The sequence below is a fragment of the Polypterus senegalus genome, chromosome 7 (assembly GCF_016835505.1).
Source record: "Polypterus senegalus isolate Bchr_013 chromosome 7, ASM1683550v1, whole genome shotgun sequence".
Lineage (NCBI taxonomy): Eukaryota > Metazoa > Chordata > Cladistia > Polypteriformes > Polypteridae > Polypterus > Polypterus senegalus.
Genome location: NC_053160.1, coordinates 51,164,057 through 51,182,225, shown reverse-complemented (window position 1 = coordinate 51,182,225; position 18,169 = coordinate 51,164,057). Strand labels below are relative to the sequence as shown.

At 35.1% G+C, this 18,169-nt stretch overlaps 1 protein-coding gene across 4 annotated transcripts in view; it reads left to right on the top strand.

The window, feature by feature from the left end:
• Window positions 1-374: 374 nt before the first annotated feature.
• The window catches only part of znf131 (zinc finger protein 131), a 45,327-nt gene continuing 27,532 nt past the window's right edge, over window positions 375-18,169 (top strand). The window contains exons 1-5 of one of the 4 annotated variants that reach the window (XM_039758612.1): window positions 375-395; window positions 5,512-5,650; window positions 8,303-8,404; window positions 13,004-13,148; window positions 15,767-16,473. In XM_039758612.1, the coding sequence (XP_039614546.1) occupies window positions 5,527-5,650; window positions 8,303-8,404; window positions 13,004-13,148; window positions 15,767-16,473 (1,078 nt within the window). In that variant the 5' untranslated portion in view covers window positions 375-395; window positions 5,512-5,526. Of the gene's footprint in view, window positions 396-1,039; window positions 1,133-1,693; window positions 1,857-3,900; window positions 4,916-5,511; window positions 5,651-8,302; window positions 8,405-13,003; window positions 13,149-15,766; window positions 16,474-18,169 lie in introns of those variants that run through there. The other 3 variants (XM_039758609.1, XM_039758611.1, XM_039758610.1) reach the window with 3 other exon arrangements.

Here is an 18,169-nt window from a genome sequence, read left to right as displayed (position 1 = left end):
TCAGCAGCTCACCCTGTTCATTCATAACCCATTCCTTATCACAGATGTCACCAGGTTGTCAAAGGAATTCACAAAGCACTTCAAGTGGGCAAATGCTGGGCCTCTTCAGATGCAATTGATCAATCTCCAAACAGATATGGCCCTGAAAGAGCAATTTAGAGGAACTGACCCTGCAACTTTCTGGTTCCAAATAGTCTAAGAGACAGCTTTCCTAGGTCTAAGGAAAGTAGCCATTTACATCTTGACCATGTTTGGCTCCACATGCAACTTTGAGGCAGCTTTCTCTACTGTGAACATTATTAAAACGAAATATCACTCCAGGATCACAGATGAGCACCAACACGTGATGACTCTGCCACCATTCCAGTCCAGATTTTACATCCTGGCAGCACAAGGTACAGCTTAATGCTCTCATTGAACAACAGAAAGTGGAAAACAAAAAGTAAAGGTTGCGTTAAAACTGTTTAGCTGTTAATATTTGTTGAGATTGTTTATGTGTCTCTCTTAGGAGACCCCCTAGCTAAAACTTTCAATGCGTCCTCCTTTGGCTACTCAGGTATCTGGTAAATCTATCTGGGCAGGGAAGAGCAGGTTTAATTTACATTGGTTTTTGATTTTAACCGCTTTTTTTATTATTATTAAAGGCAATTGCAAACCGGCACAATGACAAATCCTGTCATTTTTTAGCTTGCTTGTATGTTGGGATATTAATTTCTAGGGATCGCGAAATGTTGAGACAGGCGCTATATACACCAGCCTTTCGTGCTCACTAAGAGATCATTTATTTGCAAAATAAAAAGAAGCTGATGACACTTCGACCAAAAAAAAAAAATGGCACGTCACAAATTCAATTAAAGCCATTAAAAAGTATAATACACAACAATGCATATTACGTAAACCAAGTAACATTAGGGTAATGAAACTGTCGTTCGTTTCCTCGATCACAAAAATTTTGATGCAAACATTACCAGAAAAAAAAAATCTTAAAAAAGAGCGTTCCAGGAAGTTGGAGGTGCGGTTGAAGGGAAACGCCACCAATCAACGTCCACGCTCTGTGGCGGCGTAAGGCTTGTCGGGAAGCCGAGGCCCAAGGAGTAACGACCGCCTTTTTGTCGAGGTTGGGAGTGGAAAGGTAGGTGGAAATTACTGGCGGCTAGGAACTATCGCCAAGCGCCTAAACCTAACCAGGGGTCGGTTTATTTTATATGTGGATAACTGATCTGCATATGGCATGGTCTTTGTTTGGCATTCAGCGGGTAGAATATATATATTTTTATGCGCGGTTTGATGACGTAACGTCGACGGTCTGTCTGACAGGCAACATTGAATGGCGAGGGGGGCTTAAAATATGTCATTTGTAAATGAACCCTATATAATAAATCTTTAGTTATTCGCCTTTAAAAGGTGTTTTGTATTGACTGAGGTAAACATAATAGATTTATTTTCTTTCTTTTCAAAAAGTAATTTCGTTTTCTGAAATGGAACGTAACGTAGGCCTTCCGTTCAAGGCCCCTATCCTTATGTGATGCTTGGATGCTGAAGGCCCGCCTTTTCCTTTATCCTATTTGATGTTTCCGAAGAAGTGACATGGCACTGTTTACTTTTGATTGGATATATTTTACATATCCCGCCGTCAGGGAGCGTAGCGTTGCCGATTGGTGGGTGTTTTTGGCTGTGTTTCTGTTTATTGGATAACTGTGGAAAGGAAGTGCTATATTCGCTTTCTCTCGATTGGCCTACTTTCAGATGTTGTACAAACATCAATAAGAGGTTGTGTGTGGAATTGGGAGGTGGAAGTTAGAGGATTTGTGTATTTTGACAGGCAGAAGAGGGTAAAGAAATTGGGTAATTGGAAAGTAAGGAGAATGCAGAAGCAATCAAATTGAAAATTAAGGGTTTAGGTGTTCCTGTAGGTTTCTTTCTTTATATCTTATTAGCGGTCCCCTGGGAAAAAAGAGTTTTGTATTGTCTTTATTGTCTCTGAATTTTTAATTAGGATATTGAGAACTGTTTGACGCGCAGTATAATATAGTTACGCAGCAAGACTCGCAAATAAATATTTAAAAGTGTCGTTTATATTGTGTCCACATGCGCATGGAAAGCTTGCGAACAGCTCCCGAGAGTAGCTTTGGCGCTCTTGGTTGTTGCTCAGTTAAAGATTTAACAATGCAACTTGTTTTTACCAAAGAACACTTAACTGGCAACGATAAGTGACCTATTTCACTTTGATTTTAGGAAAGGCTTGAAGTATTGAGGCTTGCAAGATGTAATTTGTTGCATCAGCAACATTTAAAAAATCTTTTCAAGAAACATCATTATACACTTTTTTAAATGATGACTCTGTTGTGATATATATATATATATTTAAACTGGCTATGTCTAATTAGGGTCAATGCACGTAAGAGTCAACCGAGGCATTCCGACCAATTATTTCCGATTTGCTTCATACTTGCTAAAAATAATGTCATTGTACCCAATAACCAGCGTGCAAACCTTTAGGCTTATATGTTAATCAGTTTCTGAGATACTGCGGTTTTAAAAAAGGGGGTGTGGCCCTACTTTTACTTGAAAATGTTCTACTAAAATGCAGTGTTCTATAACTCATAACTTTTTAACTGTCAATGCTAGATCCATGACATTCTCAGGGGTTTAGATGAATTACTTATGAACACTTTGAAGTAACATTTTAGTCCGGCACCCCCTGATTCAACTGATACAAGAAAACTCCCACATATGATATGCCGTTCGAGTCATCTTGATGTTTACTTGATGCAAGACGTCAAACTTCTTCGGTGTTCCACTGTATTTTTCGGACCTTATTTTGTGTAAGAAATTCCACCCTTATGATAAAGAGTACAGTAAAGCAATAGTTAGTAATCTTCAGCACATATAATCAGAAGGACTGAAAGTTGTGCATGCCACATCAACTTATACCTGTGTTTTTGCCTTCTATAGTGATATGAGGGACAAAGTTAATCTTTTTCCCGAAAAAATGGGGATCAAGAATACAAGCATGTGTAGTATTATCTTATGCTTTTTCAAGGTTGCTGATTATAAGCACAATTTTTTTATATTTGATTCTTTTCCATTCCTAGCCCACTAAGGGCCACTCTTGGAAGGTTAAAAATGACAAATATCAGACATGATCATGTAGGGTATCATTTTAAACTACCTCATGAAGTAAATCATTACATTTCTTATCAACACCCCGAATTAAGGCAGCTTATGCCAGTTCAGACATTTATTAGTAATAGATGCCTTTAACACCTAAAATAGTCCACAGTTACATACTTGCTAATTTGTTTGCTGAAAATTGTATTAAAAATCTCATCCTTTAAAGAAACTGTCCCTTTGCATCTCCATATTAAACCACATTAGATGTTTTACATTTTGATAGATCTTACTGATGCTATAGTTCTGCTTTAACACCTAGTTGCCTACCAGAAAGAAGTAAACATTCTGATATATAAGGTATTAAAAAGGAAAACAAATTTCACGTCTATGTTTCAAATGCATATTGCCATTGTATGACAAAGTCTGCCATGAAAGTAATTACGTAACTGAAAAATTTTGTGGATTTACAGGTATTAAAGTTTAAAGTCTATATATACTACCACTAATAACAATATTTTAAGTACCTTAAAACAAACATTGCTGTGTACAAGTTGTATAATATGCTGTATAATATGCTGTGTTAGATACCTTAATAAATATAATTTAGTTCACTGAACCAACATCACATTTTGTGCATTTACTAATTAAAACTGTGCTCTTTCCAGTGATATAGTATGGTGACGTTGTGATGTGTGAGCAATATGTGTTTGAAATATATGCATGAATTTATTTTTTTCTTCATTTTTATTGCCTCCTAAATAAAAAAAATGATATATTTCAAACAGGCTGCTAGTTGCTAAAAATACTGTAACATGAGTAATACCCTTTAGAATTTGAAATGTCTGATATGGTTTAATGTGGCAATAATTCAGGCCAAAGTTCCTCTAAAGTACAAAAGAATTTGTTTTTTACACTGTTTTAAGCTTACTATAAACTGGAAAATATGCAACTGTGCACAAACTATTTAAATACATCTAATTCTAAATAACAATCCTTGAAAATGTAATGCATCTAGCATTAACAGTTCAAAAGTTGTGACTTATGGTACATGGCCTTTTTTTTTTTAATAACTTTCTTTTTTTCTTTTTAATCATAATTAGACCCATAGAACCTTTTTGAAAGCCCCCATATCTCAGAAATTAAAGAACATCTTGCACACTAGTTATTAGGTGCAATGACATTCGTTTCAGCAAGAACAAGGCAAATTGGAGATGGTCAGTTAGAAATATTTTCCAAAATCTGTTTATTTTGACACAGATTGACTCATTATCATATTTTCTTTAACACAATACATTTTTTCCTATGGAATTTTATGCACCATTCAAAGCATACCTATTATGGGTGTAATAATCTGGTCCAGAAATAGAAAAATCCCATTGTTTAATGATTCTTTCATTGGCATATTAGTTTTTAGGGTCTTTGCTTACATCTTCATCTTAGCTGAGGGCATCAGTTATTTAATGAACCCAATAAATAATGAAAATGTTTCTTTAATCACCTTAACTGTCATCTGCATTTCCCCAAATGCATAAATGATTGCTGTATGAAACCTCTCACCATTTGTTTTCTTTGTATAGAAGTGAAAAATCCCTTTCATTTATTAACTGGTCAAAATGCTTTTATGTAGCGAATCAATCTGTTTTCAAATTTGCTTGAACTGTTTCAGGGCTACAGGAACTGAAACTAGTCCTGAAAGCATAAGGCATCAGGAGAGGAACAACCCTGAATGGAGTGCCAGTCTATCTTGGGATATATTCATTCACACACCTACACTCATACTGGACCAATTTAGAATCATTAGGTAAACTAATATTCACATCTTTGTATGTTGGGGGAAAAAACAGAGTAACCAAAGAGAAATGCCTAAGCAGACATAGCCAGGATTTTAAAAAAAAACTGCAGGTGTGAGGCAGCCGCAGTAACCATCACTCTACTGTGCCACCCACATATACCAATTTATTAGTCTATTACTGGAAAGTCATTTACAAATTACAAATGTGAGTCATTCATCTGCTTTATTGAAGTACGATCTTTGTGAAATAAGTTAATTGCTTCTTATTCATTGCCACTGAAAGCAAGCTGGTCAGACTGTCTTCCCTGAGGACCATGGGTCAAGAAATGGGATTTATGTTTCAACTAAACCTTTAGAAAATTCCTCCATAAATCTCTAAGGTGTTTATAAAGGGAATTTCTCTTGAAATCTAAGAATTATTGTGGTTGATTATGTGTCTTTTCATCATCACATACACTTGTACAAAGGTAAGCTGTATGAGATGTACAAGTATGTAAAAGATTGATGTGAAAGGAACCAAGCTCTCTCCAGCACTATGGGATTTGTGTTTTCTTATGTTAGCGCCTAATTTATTATTTATTTATTTTATTTTTATTTTTTTTAAGACGCCGTATTTAATCATGTCAACAGCAGAGACAACAGACTGCGAGAATGAGTTTCCAGACCATTACAAAGTCATGATGGACAGACTGAATGAACAACGGAAGCTGGACCAATTCACTGACATAACTTTAATTGTGGATGGTACGTTGTTTTAAAATATCCATGATGGTCTCTAATCCTGTCCTTTTTATCTCATTTAGTCAGTGAGGTAATAAAACCCAAAGCATTCAATTAAATTTCTTTTACTGATGTTTTATTTTTCATGGTAAGTTTGATATTTCCAATTTAGGCCTTTTTTCCTCAATTTTTGTATTTTTCTGAAAAATGCCATTTCTTATTTACTTTGGTCTCTTCTCAGCTCATTATATCATACAGCATGATTTTTACATTGTCTAACTTGTCTTTCTGATGACATATTAACTTGACCATTTAAGAGTTTTGTCCTAGGCACTGAAAATCTTGATACATTTTTTATTTATTTTCATATTATATATGATTTTGTATACAGGTAGGTACTGTAGATTTCATGAATAAGTTTGCTCCAAAAAAAGAATGCATAAGCAGAGAAGAACATTGATGCAAATTAAGTATCTTTAAAAAAAAAAAAAAAAAGTATGGAATTCCATCATTAAACAGACGAGTACAATTGTACATGTTTAAGGTGATCTAAGGTAAAAATAATCAGGTACCTGCCTACTCAGCCCAGCGTTCAGATTAATCAGAGCTTTTCTTGGCTGCAGCTCCTGCAAGTTAGGAGCCACTCCTAGTTGTAGTACCAGTGCCAAGCAAATTATGAACTGACACAGCAAAACATAACTGAGGATCTTGGAATGGTCACTTAAACTGATAAGTGTGTCTTTTGACCATGGAAGCAAGCCGATGCAAAGACAAGGAAGACACATAGATTCCATACTGAGGCTGCCTCAGCTCTGTATTGAACTTGAACTATTTTTGATTTGCACAATATTTAACTGGAGCCTAGATCCAGCCTAGATAAAACAATATTTGTCTGTCAAGGGTTAATCATTTTAAGTTTTTTTTTTTTAACTTCTTTCATTATTAACAGTTTGTATTATGTTGTAAGTAAATCACTGATTTCATTACATCAATAAAGAATAAACTTTATTGTGCTTACCAAGCCTTGAGCTCTCTGTAAATATATTCTTCCTGATATTGGCGCAGTTAACATGGGTGACATATTTAATTTTTGGCATGTAGGTTATAGCAAATTTATGCAGTAGCTACCTGAAAAATGAGTTCCACTGTAAAGTGATGAATATTTCCAATAAACCCAGCTGTTGGAAGTTTGAACAAAATGATATTTGGCTTATTTCATTATTTGACTTGCAATGTTTTAATTGCACTATCTACATGACTAGATAATGAGTAAATGTGAGGCTCAGTAATTTAGGAGAATTGTTTGGATAGAGGAAGTTAATGTATAACCATTGCCAAGATTTTGCTCAGGTAGACTTTTTTAAAATGTATATCTCATTATAGTTTTGCAGATTGTTGATAGAAATTTCAGCTAGGAAAGTAGAAATATCTAAAATTCAGATATAAAGAAAATTGCCTCAGTATAATGGGACTTTGAACTTCTGCCTACAAAGCTGTGCAGCAGACCAAGAAAGTGTACATCTACCCTGTGTACTCTGATTTTGTTTAAAAATTATATACATTGTCAGGTTTTGGGTCCAGAGTTGCACACATCATACTCAGGATAGTCCTTTTAAATACACTTTATTCTTGAACTTGAAAGAACAATATTGATGTCTATTAAAGGCACATGGCAAACCCGATAAACTGCATGGAAGTACAATATTCTTTAGAATCAAGTATTTTGCCGTTTCTGTTGACCATAGTGATGGCTGTGTTTTTTGTTTTTTCTAAAATTATTAAAGTTCTATATTCATGTTTTTGTTAAGTTTGGCTTAATTTAAAGTTATTGAGTATTATTAAAGTTCTCATTATACTGGTGTGGTTCAGTGATCCAGGCATTGGAGTCGGCATGTTCACCCCATGGTTGCATAGGTGTTTACTCACATCCTCAAAGACAGGCATGTTTGGTTGATTAATAATTCTAAATTGAGCCAATGTAGATTGGGTTGTGTGTTGGTCCTTATACTAATTGTTGTCTAATGCTGCTGGAAAAAGCTTTGGCTCTTCCAGACCCTTAATTGGGTTGATAATATATATGTGCATGTGTGTCATTTTACTTTTCATGATGTGTAATATTACAGGTTTACAAGGATCAGGTATTCCAGAAACCAGAAATAATCATCTCACCATTATCTAAATTTCTTCAATACAGTTTTGGTGTGGTGGGTGGTGTCACAGTCTGTCCTAGCAGCTTTGAGCTTAAGGTAGTAACCAACAGAAGACAAGATGTTCACACATATTTACTAATATGTTGTTTGGGAGGAGAAAGGGTAGTACCAGGAAGAAAATGCTTGATGACACAAGGAAAATGTCATTGTATGTTTTAACAGCAATTACCAGTAGTCTTTCTACAAGTTTGTTGTTGTGGCTTCCAAAACTTTAAAGGTGAAATTATTGCCCATTACTTCAGCCTAATAATAAAGTATTTCCTTCATCTTCCTTCTTTTTACTTTTATTTCTTCATTGTGTTAATTGTAACCTCTGCATATGTCTTTAGTAGAGCAGCTAATTACATTCACAGATAATCCACTTTGTTCTTTATATACCACAAAGATTAAGTTTCTACATTTTAACATATATGCTGCTGACTCTCTTTTTTTTTTGTAAGTTATTAATGCCTTCTTTTCATTTTAGGCCACCAGTTCAGGGCTCATAAAGCTGTCCTTGCTGCCTGCAGCCAGTTTTTTTATAAATTTTTTCAGGATTTCAAAATGGAACCTTTGGTGGAAATTGAAGGTGAGTGTTTTAAAGCTCAGGATAGATTAACAATCAGTCCACTCATAAATGCTTATCCTGTTGGATTTTGGGGAGCTAGAATGTGCCCGTGGCTGACCGCATTAGGCATGATCCAACCTTTGACTGAATACCCATCCATTGTAAGTCAGGTTCACACATCTACAGCATGTACAGTTTAGAGTTCTCTTTCACCTTAACATGAACATATTTGTGATTTAAAGAACCAGAATATCTGCATACAGTCCAAACAAACACTGGGATATCATGCAGATTTAACAAAAACATTGACCCAATTGGGAAATGAGGCCCTGGCAGTGAAGATGCATTGATTACCATTGCATCACCATGTTGCACCTAGTCTAATAATTAATTACATGTAACTGTGTTTCCCACTACCTGAGATTATTCATGAGATAAGCAGTTTGTCCAGAGAGGTCCAATGGCAAAAGATAGACTCACAGGAAAGTGATAATGTTTAAAATGGAAGAGTAATTTCATGGAATAAGGGTGATCCACTGCATAAATAAGAATTTTCATTTATCTCATCATCTCAATAAGATCATGGCCACTCATTCTGCTCCCAGGCTGCTTTGGTCAGACTGTCTTTTGCCTTCAACCAATAAGCTTTAAGTTATGTTTGACATCATACAGGAGTATCTTACCGCTTGACAACAGAAGCTCTATGATACTCAGTTTACTGAACCCACTGTGTCAAAGATTCCATATAACCTATATTCTAAACTGGACGATCCTTAAGTTGTTTTCCAGTGTTCGTGAAAATATGTACAGGAGATTTGAGTGATGCTGGAATAAACACATGCATGTGAACTGATTGCTGGGTCAGCTTTTGTTATTCAAGCATACTGTAGCTGTGATTCTTGGCATTGTTCTAAAATTATATTCCTAATTTTATTTGGGAAACATACTGTTTAGGCTAAATATTGTTGGAGATACTGAAGCATTACAATATGTTACTGAGCTGTGGAATTATTTTTACTAGCTAGAAAAATACTTCCTCATATATGACAGAGAAACAATGTTAGGCAGGTTGCAGTGGAGGTGTAACGATGATTAATTACACCTGTGACCTCAAATTACATTAAATGACTTCATAGACTATATGGTCCCACTCCAGTGTCTTGAAGGAAGTGAGAAAAAAGTAAAGGAAAAATGTTAATTTTCAGGAACTGAACATGGACTCTCTGCTTGAAAGGTTCTGCGTGAGTTTTGTATGTGTTATCTCTGCGATTGCCTTACACTGCCTTTTCATTAGAGGATTGCACAGTAAAGATTTTTCAGTCCTGCTCCTGCCATGGTTTCATCACACTTCTGGCCAGTCCCTAAAAATACAGATGTTAGTACACTAAAAAAAAAGTTATTTTTTTTTTGTTATTACGGAAGAGATTTAGCAACCCTACAAGTCCTTAAAAGGTTTGCTTAGTAGTTGAACATAAACTAAGACATTGAAATAATTGAAAAAATCCATTGTATATGTAGGCTTTTGTCCAGTTTTGATTATACCCTGCCCCAGGACCTCCTCCTTTGAATGCCCTGCCGCCCATGGAGCACAGGTTGGTTTGGAGCACAACCATTTTGCTGGAATCAGTGGACTTTAGTGGGTGAATAGGAGTACAGTTGTGCTTGAAAGTTTGTGAACCCTTTAGAATTTTCTGTATTTCTGCATAAATATGACCTAAAACATCATCAGATTTTCACTCAAGTCCTAAAAGTAGACAAAGAGAAACCCGTTAAACAAATGAGAGAAAAATATATTATACTTGGTCATTTATTTATTTATTAAGGAAAATGATCAAATAATACATATTTGTGAGTAGCCAAGTATGTGAACCTTTGCTTTCAGTATCTGGTGTGACCCCCCTTTGCAGCAATAACTGCAACTAAACGTTTCCGGTAACTCTTGATCATTCCTGCACACTGGCTTGGAGGAATTTTAGCCCATTCCTCCATACAGAACAGCTTCAACTCTGGAATGTTGGTGGGTTTCCTCACATTAACTGCTCGCTTCAGGTCTTTCCACAACATTTCGATTGGATTAAGGTCAGGACTTTGACTTGGCCATTTTAAAACATTAACTTTATTCTTCTTTAACCATTCTTTGGTAGAACGACTTGTGTGCTTAGGGTCATTGTCTTACTGCATGACCCACCTTCTCTTGAGATTCAGTTCATGGACAGATGTCCTGACATTTTTCCTTTAGAATTCTCTGATATAATTCAGAATTCATTGTTCCATCAATGAAGGCAAGCCTTCCTGGCCCAGATACAGCAAAACAGGCCCTGACCATGATACTACAACCACCATGTTTCACAGATGGGATAAGGTTCTTATGCTGGAATGCAGTGTTTTCCTTTCTCCAAACAACGCTTTTCATTTAAACCAAAAAGTTCTATTTTGGTCTCATCCGTCCACAAAACATTCTTCCAATAGCCTCCTGGTTTGTCCACATGATCTTTAGCAAACTGCAGATGAGCAGCAACTTTTGTTTTTTTTGAAGAGCAGTGGCTTTCTCCTTGCATCCCTGCCATGCACACCATTGTTCAATGTTCTCCTGATGGTGGACTCATGAACATGAGCCAATGTGAGAGAGGCCTTCAGTTGCTTAGAAGTTACCTTGGGGTCCTTTGTGACCTCGCCGACTATTACACGCCTTGCTGTTGTAGTGACCTTTGTTGGTCGACCACTCCTGGGTAGGGTAACAATGGTCTTGAATTTCCTCCATTTGTACACAATCTGTCTGACTGTGGATTGGTGGAGTCCAAACTTTTTAGAGATGGTTTTGTAACCTTTTCCAGCATGATGAGCATCAACTCTATTTCTGAGGTCCTCAGAAATCTCCTTTGTTCATGCCATGACACACTTCCACAAACATGTGTTATGAAGAGCAGACTTTGATAGTTCCCTGTTCTTTAAATAACACAGGGTGCCCACTTACACCTGATTGTCATCCCATTGATTGAAAACACCTCACTCTAATTTAACCTTCAAATTAACTGCTAATCCTAGAGGTTTACATACTTTTGCCACTCATTAATATGTAATAAAATCGATCATTTTCCTTAATGAATAAATGACCAAGTATAATATTGTTGTCTCATTTGTTTAACTGGTTTCTCTTTATCTGCTTTTAGGGCTTGAGTGAAAATCTGATGATGTTTTAGGTCATTTATGCAGAAATACAGAAAATTCTAAAGGGTTCACAAACTTTCAAGCACAACTATTGGTGTGGTCTGGAGTAAGGCCATTTAATGCTTTTTAGGTTAGTAATAGAATTTTATATTCAGTTCTGTATGACACAAGAAGTCCGTGAAGGTGGAGCCATTCACAAAAATTTGGTGTGTGGTATGACAATATCCGTAACTTTCTAAGATTGACAAAAATATCCATATTTCTTATGAATTCAATATACAATAGTATAGTATCCTAGAGTTACAGTGACAAATGTAGATTGTGACTGCAGGAGAAGTAACATTTTCTTTTGAACAATCTAAGAGTTTTGTTGAGTAAATTTCAGATTTCACCTGGGCTGACAATAACGTCAGCTGTTTTTTTTTTTTTTTTTGTTTTACTGTTTTAACATTTAGATGAAAAATAAAAATTCAGGAATCGATTGTTTCCTGTTAACTACTGTGTCAAAGTGGCAATGAGTGCCTTTACTTAATATAAAATGATCTTTTCATATCAGAAAAGTTAAATTCTGAAACATAGCTGCTGTAAAAGAAGGTAGCAAATATTTCGGTCACTGCTTTCCTTAGAATATCTGTTTTTTTTGTAAGCTGTTATTTTATAATTATATGATGTATATTTGGGTCATGCAGATGCACTCCTATGGTCGTTCCTTTCAGTGTTTTACTATAACTTTATATACTGGTACAAGTGCCTTTGTTGATGATTATTTATAACATCATGAGCCTTGCCAGGCATATTTTTACCAACTTCAAGCATAATGGATTATTCACAGTAATCTTTAAAATGGTTAATGTTGGTTTTATCTCTATCTTACTCAAAGAATGAGTAAATGTCACCTAGGAGGAGTTTACAGAGTTTTACAGAGTAGTGTAGCTGTATTAAGAAGTGTGCCAATTGTGTGTATGTGTTTTTTTTTTCTTTATATAAAGTGCTTTCTTAACAGCTATGGTTAGAGAATGCTGGTATTTTTCAATACTTTTGTGTCTTGCTTAAAGAAGGAGTTGCCTCGAAAGCTTGCATATTGTAATCTTTTTAGTTAGCCAATAAAAGGTGTCATTTTGCTTGGCTTTTCTCTCAATGCTTGTTGAAAACTTGGGTATTTTTGTCAAAGTTATTTTATGTATTTAATGACTCTGCAATTCCATTTAAGTGTAAAATAATTTTCTCTTGAGCTGAATACAAGTAAAGCAAAAAAGGAGTGTCCATTTTGTTTAGTTTTTAAAAAATGACTTTCAGTTATGGAATATTTGTAAGTTTGAAACAGTAGATCTTTCCTTTTTTCTCCTTTCCTTTTCTTAAAATTTTAATTATGCTTTCATCATTTACTTGCTACTTTTTAAAATAAATAAAAAATGTTATTTATTTCATACTTTATTAAATGTATTTTTACAGGTGTAAGTAACATGGCTTTTCGTCATTTGATTGAATTCACCTACACAGCTACACTTGCAGTTAATGGTCATGAAGAAATAAATGATGTATGGAAAGCCGCAGAGTACTTACAGATGCAAGAGGCAATTAAAGCACTTAAAAGCAGGTACTTGAGGGTTTCATAATGGGTTTTATGACTGGTTAGTTTACTTAATTTGTACATTTATAATGTGATATTACATAATTTCCCGGGTATACTACATAATGTGAAGTGTATTATAAAGCTCTACTGTATTTATTTATGTAAGGATTGCAGTTTTCTTGGTTTTATTACAAAACGGATCAAACAAGTTGCTGTTTATTAGGGTTTACCTAGGAGTTTAAGAACAGTGACACCAAAGAACTAGAAGTAGCTTAGTATTCTTCAATTGAATGTTTGGAACAGATTCTATGTAGTGGTTTGTTTAAATAATTATTGATATATTGCTAAAAGACAATTATATAGCAGTTGTGAATTAAGGAGGTGCTTGTTTTTTCTTTCTCATTCTTTATTCTTTGAATCCACTTATTTGAATACATGATTACAAAGGAGCTGGAGCCATGAATTTATAGTAATCAGTCTAACCTACAGACAGAACCGATGTGAAAAATTATGCAACCACTGGAAGAATGAATAGATTCCAAGGAGACAGTGCTAAGTTATAATTTGAACTATGGGACAAGTAGCTGTAATATTGGCCTAATACTTTCACAGTGTAACATAACTTAAAACTGGCAATGAAGAACAAAACACTTTAATATTATCAGAAAAAAAAAAAAAAATCTACTATATAATAAAACAAGACCCTCAGAGAAATCCGATTGGCCAGGTACACACTGAGAGAGATGCTTTCAAAAGTGGAAAGTATAAAACTAATCCGGAGTTTAGAAAGGTGCCTCAAAAATTATGACAGTCTGAGAAGCAGGCTTTACAGGAATACACTCAAGAAATGGACCGCCAGTAAACAGAGATTCGGACGCATCAGAACATAGAGGAAAGGCACTGAATTTACATGTAAGGCAAGAGACCGCAAGTATTTTTATTCTCTTAATAAATAAAATAATTACATAAATATATGATGATGTACTGCCTCTTTGTGTCTTAATCATTATTTATATGAAGAAGTTATGTTACAGAGTAACGTGGATTGTGGAACAGAGGTGAAGAAAAGAGTGCAGGCAGGGTGGAATGGGAGGAGAAGAGTGTCAGGAGTAATTTGTAATACATGAGTATCAGCAAGAGTGAAAGGGAAGGTCTACAGGACGGTAGTGAGACCAGCTATGTTATATGGGTTGGAGATGGTGCCACTGAGCGAAAAACAGGAGACAGAGCTGGAGGTGGCAGAGTTAAAGATGCTAAGATTTGCATTGAGTGTGACAAGAATGAACAGGATTAGAGGGTCGACTCAGGTTGGAAGGTTGAGAGACAAATTCAGAGGCAAGATTATGTTGGTTTGGACATGTTCAGAGGAGAGATGCTCAGTATATTGGGAAAAGGATGCTAAGGATAGAGCTGCCAGGCAAGAGGAAAAGAGGAAGGCCTAAGATAAGTTGTATGGATATGGTGAGAGAGGACATGCAGGTGATAGGTACAACAGAGCAAAATGCAGAGGACAGGAAGATATGGAAAAAGGATGATCCACTGTGGCAACCCCTAATGGGAGTAGCCGAAGGAAGAAGTTTACTTTTTTTTTTTTTACATTATTTAAACAAAGTTTAGGCTTCACAATTTTTTTCTTACTGTATTTTTCTAAGTCAAACTAAAGTGACAAACCTATATTTTTTTCAGGTTATCAGTTATTTAAAGAGAACAAAATATCCTTTTTGCCTTTTTAGTTACTTTTGTGCACTGGTTAAGGATAGTAATGAATTGACATGGTCTTCAAGACTTTCTTTATAAATTGTATTTTCCAGAATAATTGTATATTATATTTCTGAATTCTTTTTGTAAGACTTTAAAATTACATTTAATTTCATCTATCACATGATTGCTTAAATATGTATTTTGCATGGAATCCATCTAGATTTATTTTGTCTGCAAATTTCCTTTTTCAATGTTCTGCACATAACTTTAGCACTAACCACTGGGTTTATTTCTTTTACAGGCATTGTTAAACTTCTTTTTTCTGACATAATGTGTTATCCCTATTGTAACAGGTCTCTTCAGTAGATTAATAATATTACATGTTGCTTTCTGTTTCTGGAATGAACTAGTCCTGCATCATATCCACTTTGTTCCCTCTAAAATAAATATACTGTAAAAGTGCCCTGTGTATTTCGTTTAAGAAATTATGTCATCTTTAAAAAAAAAAATGCCTTTATGAACTTAAGTGTAGCTAGTTAACGTTTTGTAAGAATACCTTAATTTATGATATCTTCATCTGATAACTTTTTTATTGCATTCTATCAACAGATTTCGTCTGCATGGTTTTTCTCTAAACTTTAAACAGTTTTTCACTATAAATTTTCTTCTCTCATGTAATATTACTCATCAGGTTACTATATAGTACTATGTGCTGAAATTAAGCAAACCATGTTTAATGTAATTTCAGGCATTGTCTGGGTGAAGTTTTCCCTGTATCTGTGTGGGTTTTTCTTTGGATTTTCAGTTTTTCCATCCATATAATAATGATAATACTACAACGTTAAATGTTTTAAATTTGATAAGTAAAGAGCATTATTATATAAAATAGCTGAAATTTCATCTACACATTGTTACATTTTTTTCACCTTAATTTCTTGTAGGATCAAAGCTGGTTCCCCAGTTTCAACAACCAAGGGACCAATACAGAAGAGCAAAGCTAAAAAACGAAAGATTGCTGAAACATCAAATGTGATTACTGAAACTTTGCCTTCAGTAGAAACTGAGCCAGTAGAGATTGAAGTTGAGATATCAGGTGGAACTATTGATGTAGAGGAACGAATTGAAGTTTTGGCAGAGGTAGCAGAGCCAGTAAAAGAAGCTGAGAATTCCCAAGGGAACTCTGATGATTCTGCATTAGCTTTGCTAGCTGATATTACTAGCAAATATCAGCAAGGGGAACAGAATTTGCAAGCTGCAAAAAAGGATGAAATACAAACTGTTTCAGAGAATCAAGAGGAAACTGATGTGGTCAGTCCCCCAAAAGCAGTCGAGAGCATTGAAGTTGTGGAAGTGCAAATCTCCCAACTCAATAATGTGTTTCATTGTGACAAATGTGATCGATCTTTCAAACTATATTACCACTATAAGCAGCACTTGAAGTTGCACTCGGACAAAGCCTATGTTTGTCCTCACTGCAGCAAGATATATTCCCGTGAAAGCGCTCTCAAACATCATGTGACATGCAACCATTTTGATGTGGAGCAGGCTCGTCGTCACCGGCCTCAAAAGAAGGTTCATGTGTGTGCTTATTGCGAAAAACAGTTTGACCATTTTGGCCATTTCAAGGAACATCTCAGGAAGCACACAGGTGAGTGCTGGTTTGATTTTTTTTTATTATTTTTAATATATTTTGTGTGAAGCAAAAATCTTAACTTTCTTTTAGGATATTAACCAACAAGTAGGGTGAAATGGTTAACAGTTTATACTTTTTTCAAAGCACTACTTTATAATGTAATCACTTTCTTATGCATTATGGTTTACATATGTTATAATTTTTTGCTTCAGACAAGGTTAATTACCCAAAACAGCTTGAGTGTTCAGTTGCTTAACATTTTCTCTAAACTAAAGAAGTATTTTGATTTAGGGAATTACCTCTCCATTTGAGGTACGAAGAACTTTTTAAGCCAAAAGTCCACCTCCTTCTCAGAACCTGCAATCAGCACAGGCTAGGCCATCACTTACTTCCTTTCAAAGAATGTACATTTCAGTAGAATAATTTAAATGTATCAAAGACAGTATTCTCACATTTTTGGTATGATTTTCAAATAATCTTAATTTCTTTTTAGAAAACAGATATTTGTTAGACACATACATATATAGAACACAAAAATGTACAATTAAAAAAAACTAAAGAAAAAAACAGTTTTGAAAAACGCATATGACATTAAAGTTAATTCAGTAGTGCAGTGAGAAAATCGGGACTGTGATGTGTCTAATTAAAAATAATGATTATAACTGTTTAATTGCTAGGGGTTTCACAAGAACTCTAATTACTTGATTAGCTGGATTAAAATAAATCCTTTACTAAAATTTTCCTCAAGTATTTGGGTAATGATGTTAATCAAACAAAGCATATATGATGGTTCCAACAGAAAACATCAAAAAATGTCAGTGGTTTAGGTGTATTTCACTTTAAAAGAAAACAGTTGTCTGCTGACAGTGCAAGAAAGAATGTACCGTAGATACTCGCCTATTAGTTGACCTCGCAGATAAGTCCAGTGTATTGTTTAAGCCGAAAATTATGAAATTTGTTATGACCCGCGTATAAGTCGAGGGTAAAGCTTGACAGCCTATCAAATTCTTTGAATTTCATAATTATACCCAATGTACCTGGGCCCAGAATTTCAACATTTTAATCTTTGAAGAATTTTATTAAGCCAAAATTAAAACTCCAAAAACATTTTTATTCATTTACTTACAGTTAGAGTATTTCAATTAGATTCGTATTCAAATCCCTCGCATATAATAGTGGCCCTAAGTGTCTTCATCAAATCCTTCAAAGTCTCACTCTTCGTCATCAGAATGTCTGAATAAAACATGAAAGTTTTCTTCCGTGACGTTGTCAGCATAAACATCATCCTCTTCGCTGTCGCCGATTGTTGAATCATCTGCTGCTGATTCTTTGTCTTTCATAGATGGCATCATCTTCTGATCCATCCATAGCATTACTGATGCCGCATTTTAAGAATGACTTTTTGATCATTTCTGGTGGAACTGAGTCCCAAGCTTCCTTTACCCATTTAGCTACTAAATCAATGTCTGGTTTCTTCAAATTCCCTCCTTTTGTTAATTTTACTTCTCCAGAACACAATCCACTGCTGCCACATGCTGCGTACTCTGTCCTTGAATGGCTTGTTCAAACAAACATCTAATGGCTGGAGCATCGATGTCAATCCGCCAGGAATAACAGCTAACATAGTAGCCATTTTCCTGGCTTCATCCTTCACATCCTATGATGTATGAGCACGGAACATGTCCCACACCAAAAGTGACGGGCGTTTACT